At 32.5% G+C, this 10,867-nt stretch overlaps 1 protein-coding gene across 1 annotated transcript; it reads left to right on the top strand.

Moving 5' to 3' along the window:
• Positions 1–3,380: 3,380 nt before the first annotated feature.
• LOC133329419 (medium-chain acyl-CoA ligase ACSF2, mitochondrial) lies at positions 3,381–7,773 on the top strand. Its single transcript, XM_061537892.1, has 4 exons — positions 3,381–3,442; positions 5,943–7,265; positions 7,325–7,466; positions 7,528–7,773. The coding sequence occupies exons 1-4, from the start codon at positions 3,381–3,383 to the stop codon at positions 7,771–7,773; spliced, it is 1,773 nt and encodes a 590-aa protein (XP_061393876.1).
• Positions 7,774–10,867: the final 3,094 nt, after the last annotated feature.

The following is a 10,867-nucleotide window of genomic DNA, read 5'->3' as shown; positions in this document are numbered from 1 at the left end:
GTAGGGGCACATTCGGGATTTTTTTTTACAAAATTTTTACAATTTTTAAATAATTTATTATATATTTTTGGTGCTATTTTTATACCATACACAACTATGTTGTCAGGGTATTATAGCTTTGTGCAGACACAAAAGTTTGTAACGCCGCGAAATATTGGTCCTAGACCCACCTTTAAGTATACCGATCGTCATATCTCGACTAGCTGAGTCGATCTAGACATGTGTGTCCTTCCGTCCGTCCGTCCATTATAATTTGTAAACACGATACAGGCCACAGTTATGGACCAATCTTCACGAAATTCTGCATGTAGGATGGGTTCTGGCCAATGAAGACCCCTATTGTTTTTGGTAAAGATCGGTTAATATTTAGTGGATGAAATGGACCAAAAACTTTATTTTTGTCTGTTTTTCTGGTCGCTCCAGTGGCCGCAATTATGGCCCAAACACCGCGAATTTTTGCATGGAGAAGGGGATTGGGCCAAAGAATAAGCATGCCTGTTTTGATAAAGATCGGTCAATATTTAGTGGGTCAAATGGACCATGACTTTTGTGTGAAAAATGACAAAATTTGTATTCCATAGCGTATATATTTACCCCTGAAGAATAAAGACCCGAAAAAATGATTGCATATGTGAGGGGAGTGGTTGACCTTTAAATTGATACCAATTATATTGTCCTATGTACTCGGATGTGGGAGTTACACTTAAATATTTTCAGGTGTTTACGTATTCATATATTATTTAGTAACCCATTACCACATTAGAGGGCGGATTTTAGCGCTGATCGCTTTGAAATGTTCCATGAGGTTCCAGTTATTGTCAAGGACAACGCCTATAATTTTCGGGGATGATCAAATAATAATACTGGGATGAAGTGGACCGAAAACTTAATTTTTTGTGTTTTTCGAGTCGATCTATAGGCCACAATTGAAAGCCGAACATAAAAACATAACGCACGTTGAAGGTCAATAGACTGAAAATATTGCCCAAGATCAGAATATAGAACCACACAAGGTTAAATTTAATGGAAGTTGTGTAGGGTATCATATGGTCGGCCCGTCCGACTATACTGCTCCGCTCACTGGTTTATAATTAACTTTCAGACGACAATAAAAGTTTTTATATCTGTTGAATATGTACTGAGATATAGAGCTATAAAATAGTACCGAATGTGCCCAGTCTCCCTACTTTCTTATATCGGTTTTATCCTGTATAAAGTGAAACATACTAAGTTGTCAAACCTAAAATTGTTTCACATCAAAACTATTGCCATGAAATAGAATAAATTCTTTTTCCAAAAATAGTTTTTTGATAACCTTTAAACATCAATTTTATATTCGTTCATCCTACTTGGTAAAATCTCCACTTTCATATTCATTTATTCAACGTCATCTCCACTTTCATATTCATTTATTCAACGTCATTTTCAAATATATTTTTATACAGAGAACAAAACAAAAATATCAAAAAATCCATTACTTTGAAAAAGCGAACTTTTTAACAATTTATGCAAAGAAATCAAACAAACAACACTTCGCTGATATGCTTCTGCATACATTTCAAATAGCCGGCACAACCCTCAACAAACAAGTTTGCAAACACTGTCAACCTAATTAAAAACATTTAGAATAATTCCACAGGTTGTCAAAACACCCTCACGCTTTGTTAGTGTCCACACACGAAGAATTGTGAAAAGAACGGCACTCTACATTCGCCTTTTCGTTTTGTTGATAAGAATAACTACACGTGTCCACAGAACAGTTTATGTTTTTTTTTTTTTTTTTTAATTCTACTGCGCATTTAGTTTACTTTTGCTAGAACTACCTGTACGAAACAGACTTCATCGGCAGAGCATATGTACACAAAACTAGACAGCGGAATATTTCCAACCATTTCTGTCGCGCCCATTTATAATTTTGGACACAGCACTGCTTCGATAAGATTCTGTTAGTTGAAAAACAAAATAACAATGTGGAAGATGGAAACTTGATTAAAATTATGGAAATTAATTCATTCTCCAAGAAATAAAAACAAATAATCTAAATTTGATAAGAAATAATGCATAGGATTTTATGTCACGTTTGATAACACACCCTTTAAACTAATCACACACACACCCCCCTTAAAAATGGTACCAGTTGTCGATCGTTATGCCATTTTTGCATTATCGCACTACACAAACTGTATTCTAGTAATAGAGAACTTATTGTTTGTTTGATTGGGAGCTGCAAAAACTGTTGATTACACGCAAGAAGTGTACATTAATTAAGTTACAATAAAATTGTCATGAAAAACATATAAAGGTCTCTCAATAAATATGTAGATTTCCCATAACATATTTTCCTCACAAATGTTTTGGTTTTCATCATCTCAGAAGGTAGAAAAATATATTTATTTTATTTGAAAGATTAGATACAGAACATTAGAAACTATTATGAATTTAAAAATACTCAATTTTATTTATCAAACGTAGAATTAAAATTCTTAATACGTCCTACCTTTGTAATGAAAAGGTGTTTTCTACACAAAAGGTTTTGTTGAGAAACAATGTTTTGTCTGAGATTCATTTGGAATAAAGGTAGCCATATTGCTTCAGCTGCATCGGATGCACGAATGTTAATGACCTACAAAAAATGCAATGGAATTCTTGTTATATATAATCTAATATAATCGATAACAGTACACATTCATACATAATTTTTGAATGAAAAAGTTAGGTTCCTCAAGGCTAACAATCAATCCCATGTGATATATTTCAAGAGATTAAATCATAGAAATACATTTATTTATTTTTCCAAATATTTTTCGTAGTTCAATTTTAAAGTAATTAATACATTGTCGAAATAATCAATTTAAATCCAGCATAAAATTCGAGTAGGTGCGTACTCCATTGGTGAAGATACTATTTTCTCTCATTGTAATTGATTTTACGTGATCGTCATAAATTAGAAATTTTCGTTTATATTGTAAAAAACCATCGACAATATTTGAAATTCTCCTATATGTGTGTTTTGCATTGCTATAGAATAACCAACCCATACTCTTCCTTCCATTTTTCTTCTCAATTTAAATACGAAACTTAGAATGACAATTTGTATCAAATATGGTCACCCCACTCAATATAAAAACAACGATCAAATCGAAATTCGAATAAAGATTTCGTTGTAGTGAACCACAAATGAGGCATTTAGTCGCTAGCGAGACAGCGAACTGAACTCAACGTCAATCGGATAGAGCGGCAAACAGCGGTAGTTAATAGTTGAAGGCACTTTGAAACAAACAAATACGCACAGACACCTGAGGAAACAGTACAACCCCTAAAGGATATCCACACACAGATAAAATATTTTTTAAAGGTTTCATTCGGATTACAAAAGGAAAATGATCATCAGACGCGTTCATACATTAGGCAGACATTTAAATCGCAAAAACTGCGCTTCAAAATACACAGCCAACCATTTGCCGATAGTTCTGCGTAGGTATGTGCGTAGAATATAAAATATATTTGCTAATGAAATTTACACAAAAGTACTCGGCGAATTAATTTTGGAATTGCGAATGTGAAAATGTGGCTAATGCCAAACACAACGATGTAAACAAACAGACATTGTAAACAAGTGTGCTATTATAACTTAAAAAAGACGCAATAATACAATATTTATTGATTTAAAGTGAAACTAATCGAAAACAGTACCAGAGAAAAGTGTGTTTAAAACTAGAATATTTAAATTGAGTTCGTGGTATATACGTTACATGATTTTAATTCTAAAGAATTTTAATATCAAAAGAACGTTGTTTTCATTGAAATGGTGGTAGTTTAAAACTACGTCTATGGTTCTATTTAAAAGGAAATCGTACATTTTGAAATTGTCATATTCAAATAGAAATAGTTCCAAAAAGTAACAGCAATTGATTCATATGAACAATTCACAATATTGCCCATTTGAAAGAATTGCAATCAATTCGTTAATTGAGAATCTATATCCACATACATACATTTTCAATTGTGTTGGGAAGCAATTCCAGTATAGAGAGAACCAACTGTTCTATGTATACAAACAATAACGAATAAAATTTAAACTAACTAACTGGTAGACTCAAGTTCATCAAAAATAAAAAATGGAGAAATTATAAAAGTTTTGAGGCTTGTGCCATGTATACTATTTTTTTACGATCTTGTAACTGTGCAAATATAATTAATGATATGTTAAGAGCTCTTCAATAAAATTGATAACAAAACACTAAAAGATAACATAATAACACAAATAAAACCAATTATAATATTCCGATAAGAATTGGAAATTTATTGACAAAAACTAATCTCAAGGTAATTTGAGGGTTGCTGATATAAACATCATAAAAATTAAAACCCAAACAATGATAAGGGAATTTTGAAGATTTAAATACTTGAATCTCTGAAGAAAAAACTGCTACCGCAAAATTATTGCAGATTTACAGTAATTACCGCTTATATGCTCGAGCGTTAACAAATTTACTTTTTACCTTAATTATTTAACTCTTACTTTGTTCAAATACTGCTACATATTGCATATATGGAGAGAGGGAAATTTTTGTATAAGCAAGTGGGAAGTTTTTGTATAAGCAAGAGGGAAGTTTCGGTATAAGCATATATCATTTATAAACCTTATGTGCATATAAGCGATAGTTACTGTGTATCGAAATCATTTTAGGCCAATCACTATTAATTTTCACATCAAATGTGTTAATATCATAAAACATATTAACATAAAACATCAAAATGTCATACACATAAACATAAACATACATATGTATTTCTTTTACTTTTAAAATTTCATTAGCCTTGAACTAATTCTGATGAGCCACAAAATAGTGCACTACTTCGGTTAATGTCAAAGGATTTGTCAACGGAAATATTGGTTTTAGAATTTATGTTTCTTTGAACCAAATCCGTTTCAGACAATTTGGATTAGATTTACGATAACTCTCGAAGGTAGTAACCGATTTCATTTAAATTTGCAAATCGTAATATTTTTTCCAAACTTAAATCAAGTTCGAAGATGAGGAATATCGGTGCGCTCCTTCTGGTACCTTCCAAACAAAATGGTGAGCATTTAGCTGAACATTATTTTTGTAATATCATTCGAAGGCACTATCCGATTTGAACCAAATTTTGTAACATCTCATTGTCACCCAACTCTTTAATAAAAACATAGGGGATCCTAATATTTTGTATAATTATTGGTTTTTTATAAATTTTATGTATGCAAATGACAAACTTTAAGATCAATGTAAACAGTTTGTAACTGTTTTAATGGACGAAGCCATTGTGTTCAAAACTGTCCCAACAGAAAGCAGATTTGAACAAGTCTTGACATTTTTGAATGTTCGAGAATTAAAAGTATTAGGGGTCAAGTTACACCAGTCAGTATCGAATTGTTTCGATCAATGTTATTCAATTTGGTATGACTACATTCGATATCGAATACATTTCGTTGAAATGTCCGACAATATCAAAGCTGGAACGGGTTGAATATATAACACAATAAAGCCGTTTGAAATTATTCAAATAGGTTATATCCCATAAAAATGCAAGATCACTGTCGCAGTTTAACCGATATCTGGTTTTCTGCTAAATCAACATAGCATTTTATTCCTATCAAAAGATGTTGCAAACTACACATATAATATACACTCCACCATTTGGAGGAGGGTTAAAAACATAGCCAATGCATAGACATAATATCTAATGTGAATGATATAACTAAACCTCCGTCAACAACATTAATTACTACAACTTATCCTCATGATGTTACCAATTCGTTTAGAACAAGTGACTATATATATAATATAATTAATACATTAAAAAATACATGTATTTATTTGTACATTCCTTAATCGTTTGATTTAAGTAATTTTAAGACGAATAATGAAAACTGCGGAACTCTCTTTCAGCCTCTCAACTTCGATATACAGTCCAGCCACATCGTGGGAAAGTAACCAAAGTTATATCTACAACAAGGGCAAGAATCCTTTGGTTTATCGTAACGTTGGTCAAGAATTGGAGAAGGCTGCCAGAATATATGGATCAACGGAGGCAATCGTATCGTATCATGAGGGTAAACGGTATACATTTACGTCGCTGATCGATGAGGTAGATCGCATCGCTGCAGGTTTCCTTAAACTAGGACTAAAGAAGGGCGATCGTGTGGGATTGTGGGGCCCCAATAATATCCACTGGTACTTGACAATGATGGGTGCGTGTCGAGCCGGCCTCGTGTCGGTAGGTATCAATCCTGCATTCCAAGCTCCCGAATTGGAGTATTGTTTGAAAAAAGTCAATGTGAAAGCTATCGTATCCCCTCTAACACACAAAACACATAATTACTATGAAATTATACGTTCGCTGTGTCCCGAAATTTCATCGAGTCAAAAAGGCGACATTAAGAGTGAAAACTTGCCACATTTAAAGGCCGTCATCATAGACACCGATGAAGCGCTCAAGGGAGCACTTACATTCAATGAACTCTTAGATATTGGCAATAAAGAGGATTTGAAAGAAATTGAGAAACTGCAGCCCTACATCATTCCCGACTCGCCGTGCAACATTCAATTTACCTCTGGCACAACAGGTCAACCGAAGGCTGCTGTTCTCTCCCACTTCAACTTCGTCAACAATGGTATTCACATTGGAAATCGTAATCAGACAACGGGTGCTCGGATATGTGTGCAAGTACCTCTGTTCCATGCATTTGGCGTTGTCGTCACCATTATGCCAGCATTGTCTCATGGTGGCACTTTGGTTTTACCCGCCCCCGCTTTCAATCCGGAGGCATCTCTAAGGTCGATAGTCGACGAAAAGTGTACAGTCATCCATGGCACACCGACAATGTACGTTGATCTGATCCGAAAACAAAAGGAATTGAATTTGCCACTGAGTACTCTCAAAATGGCCGTGACCGGTGGAGCAATTTGCACGCCACAACTGTTTCTCGACATGCAGAATATTTTGAAAGTAAAAGAGTTTAGGAACGTCTACGGTCTTACGGAATCAACAGCGTCTATTTTTCTAACGCGCGCCAACGACACCGTTGAGCAAATCCTAACTACGGTGGGTCATATCCAGGACGACATCGAGGTTAAAGTTATTGATAAAGATGGCAACACCGTACCATTCGGCCAGCCTGGAGAGTTGTGCGTTAGAGGCTACCTTACAATGCTCGGTTATTATGGAGATGAGCAGAAAACGAAGGAAACCATTGGATCCGATAAATGGTTGCGTACAGGGTAAGTCACTGGAGTAGCTATAGTTTCGATCAAATATTATGTTCTGTTCTTTCGTACAGAGATCAATTTGTGTTACAACCGGATGGATATGGTCGCATTGTAGGTCGCCTAAAGGAAATGATCATCCGAGGCGGTGAAAACATTTTCCCCAAAGAAATTGAAGACTTCCTCAACACCCATGAAAATATAATGGAAGCCTATGTAAGAACTCGATAACTCATTCTTGGGCACTGTAATTTTATGCTGTGATCTATACTTTTAGGTGATTGGTGTTCCCGATGAACGTCTGGGCGAAGAACTTTGTGCATTTTTACGTTTACAAGACGATACCAAAGAAATTACCCGCGATACACTTAAAGAATTTTCCAAAGGAAAATTAGCATATTTTAAGGTTCCCCGGTATGTTGTCACTGTGAAAGAATTTCCCAAAACAACATCCGGGAAGATCCAAAAGTTCAAATTACTCCAACAATTTAAGACAATGCAAGAAAGTAATGCATCTACATAATTAAGAATCTTGTTTAGTTTAGGTCCTACTCGTATTGTTTTGTAATATTTTGTGATATATTTTGTAAATAAATGAAAAATAATTTTGTAAAACATTCCAATCTTATGCAGTAATGCAGGAGAGAGAGGGCACCTTTGAAATTTTTTAGCTTTCAAGCCTCATATTTTTTTGTAATTTTTGGTTTTTTAAAATTCTAACTGATAGGTACAGATGTAACCTTTACAATGAATATACATCCGTGTTCATTAAAATAATAGTGCACTTTTGTTCTAAGTTATTAAAAAACACATAATTTTTTCGTTTTAAATTACGCAAATAAAGTGTATAATTCATTTTTATTACTTTCAACACATTTATTACGGAAAAAAATATTTTTCTATTAAAAAAAATAATACTAATAAAAGAAAATAGTCAGAATTAGCTCTGTTCATAAAAATAGAAGTAAGGAACTTAAAACGAAAATAACACAAACATGTTTGACGTCTGGTATAAATAGAAAATTCAAGAAACCAGCAGCAAATCTCTCGGGCCTTTATACTCTTCCATCATCTTTAGATTACATTGTTCAAAATTTGTATACTATATGTACGTATTTGGTTGTTTGAATGTCATTTGTAAATTGATCAACTGCCCTACTATTTCTTTGAACACAACTGCTTTATGTTCGATTTAAATATGTTATTACTGTTTTAGACCCCATGTTTCTTTGCGCCAAATCCATTTCATATAATTCGAACCGGCTATCCAATTTTAATCAAACTTTGCACAACCGAAATCGTCGTATTTTTACCAACTCTAAATCAAATCTATGGAATAAAGCTTTAGAATTCCCTCGAACCATGTACTAAGCTATTAATTTACGTTTAATCCAAAAGTTATGAAGAATCTAAAATATCGACGGTTTTCTCTAAATTTGGCACTGGCAAACACTTCTCAACAACGCCATTACTGTATAGGTGGATTAAAAATTCGACTAGCTATTTAAAAAAAATTGGTGCCATATGAAACACACAATTTCATACTTTCCTGTAAAACAACAACAATATAATTGTTTTTAAATTTTTGAATAAGAAATGTAGAACGTATTTGTGCTATAAGATTTGTTTGCTGGTCATGGTAAAGTAGGTCCAAAAGTTGAGCGCTTCGCAAATTGATTTTAATCATTACAGCCCTTTCGGTTGGAAAATTCAGATAAAACCTTCAACATAATACCGAAAGTCGGGAGATACCGTTACAGACCGATATATTACATGCCCTATCGTATTTTAACAGGCAGATCGATAAATAAAAATAGAATTGTATTCTGATCAATAATATATACTTAATAGGGAAATCCGACCAATATTTCACTACATGTATTTATTGATATTCAATACATTTATATATTTATTTATATTGAGTGTTCCTAAAAAGTGAAATAAAAGACAGTTTGTTGTTGGTTTTTGTAATATATTTCAAAACAATATTTATGTTTTTATTTTCTTAATTTCATTTAATTCTTGTTTGTTCTTTTGCAAAATTAGTTTGCTCATAAATTATTAATTAATAATATTATTATTGTTGCTATTCTTATAATAACTGTTTGTGTTTTCTATTCATGTAATCGCTTTAGACTAATGACCATCTACACATACATACTTATATACCATGATTCAATGAAAATGTAAATTAGTACCAAAACATATCATTTTTAACATTCATGTATAGTGGAGCAAAATTTAGAAAAGTTTTTGTTTTCATACAAAAAAAGGTTGACGAAGTTTGACAACGAAAAAATCGAAATTATAGAATTAAAAAAAACCATACTTATAACAAATTAATCCCACCTTTCCTATTAAGAATTGTTGAATTGTCTTTAATATTCTTTATTTTTGAGTACTGTAAAAAGTGTAGAATTTATTTTGACCACCTTAAATCTAATTTCAATGATTCTCTAATTTATATTTGAATGATTTGGTTCAATTGCCTCAAGCTTTGCTGCTTAGTTGCTCATAATTTCAATGCGATTACGTTTTATTAATATTCTAATACATTTAATAATAGCAGTAATAATAGTTTAACAAACAATCTAATAATAGACGAGAATTATTTTACAAAATTTTTCAAAGCCATAAATAAATATGCGATTAGATGGAATAAATACTTATGAACAATTTAAGACACGGCTGTATTTAGGAGAGGGAGTGTCATCGATTTGCATCATACTATACCTAAATGCCATACTCTACTCAGCTAGCGAAAACAATTAATCATTCAATAGACGGCTTTGGGTTCTTTTCGGCTCGCATTATTCTTATGTATGTAAACATGGCCCTATCAATTCTACAAAACATATGTATAATAATTAACTAAAAATGACATTTTAAACAAACAGTAATGTAATGTTCCTAATATCTTTGTATGACATTAAATGTTTTCCCCTCAATGGTCCAGAGACCTAATTTTCTATCACTCAGCCAATACACTTGGTAAGAAAATATATAGTGAAAAATAAAATATATATATTTTTAATTTTATTTAATCTTGACGTAACTAGATACAAGTTCTCTTCTTTTTCCGTGTAATCAATATTTATCTATCAAAATATTCTCAAATAACTCATTATATTTTGTCGACGTTTTTAAATTTATATTTGCTACCAAGTGTTTGTGGACACGATTTATAACTTGTGAGAAAACGAATGGTCTTTCTATGTAGTATTGTTTCATGATTTTCTTTATTATTGTTGTTTTTCTTTTGTAGGATTAGAGCTTGCTTGTTTTCTTCTCTGATGTATTTTCTATTAAATAAATTCACAAATAAATAAAATATAATATATTGTATGTACATGTAACAAATTTTTAAGAAACGTTTCATTTTTAAAGTAAAAGATTACTAAACATGAGTGTTTAACATTAAAATGTGGTTGTTGATGTTGTTTAAACGTGAATTCTCAATCTAAACAGACGCACCAAGAGGTTGGATTAAATTGGCCAAGGAAGGGCCACAATACCGCCGAACATTATGTCCTCTGATCGAATCATTTTCATATACAAGCGTATCTCCATAATTTGCCAGTGTGGGCGGTGGTCCGCTAATTCCAAGTCGTCTCTAA

Source organism: Musca vetustissima, unplaced genomic scaffold, assembly GCF_032173495.1.
Source record: "Musca vetustissima isolate MV318-11 ecotype Yass unplaced genomic scaffold, APGP_CSIRO_Mvet_v1 utg2237, whole genome shotgun sequence".
NCBI classification, from domain to species: Eukaryota; Metazoa; Arthropoda; class Insecta; order Diptera; family Muscidae; genus Musca; species Musca vetustissima.
Note: the sequence above shows the minus strand (reverse complement) of the source record. Positions and strands in the feature narration are given on the sequence as shown.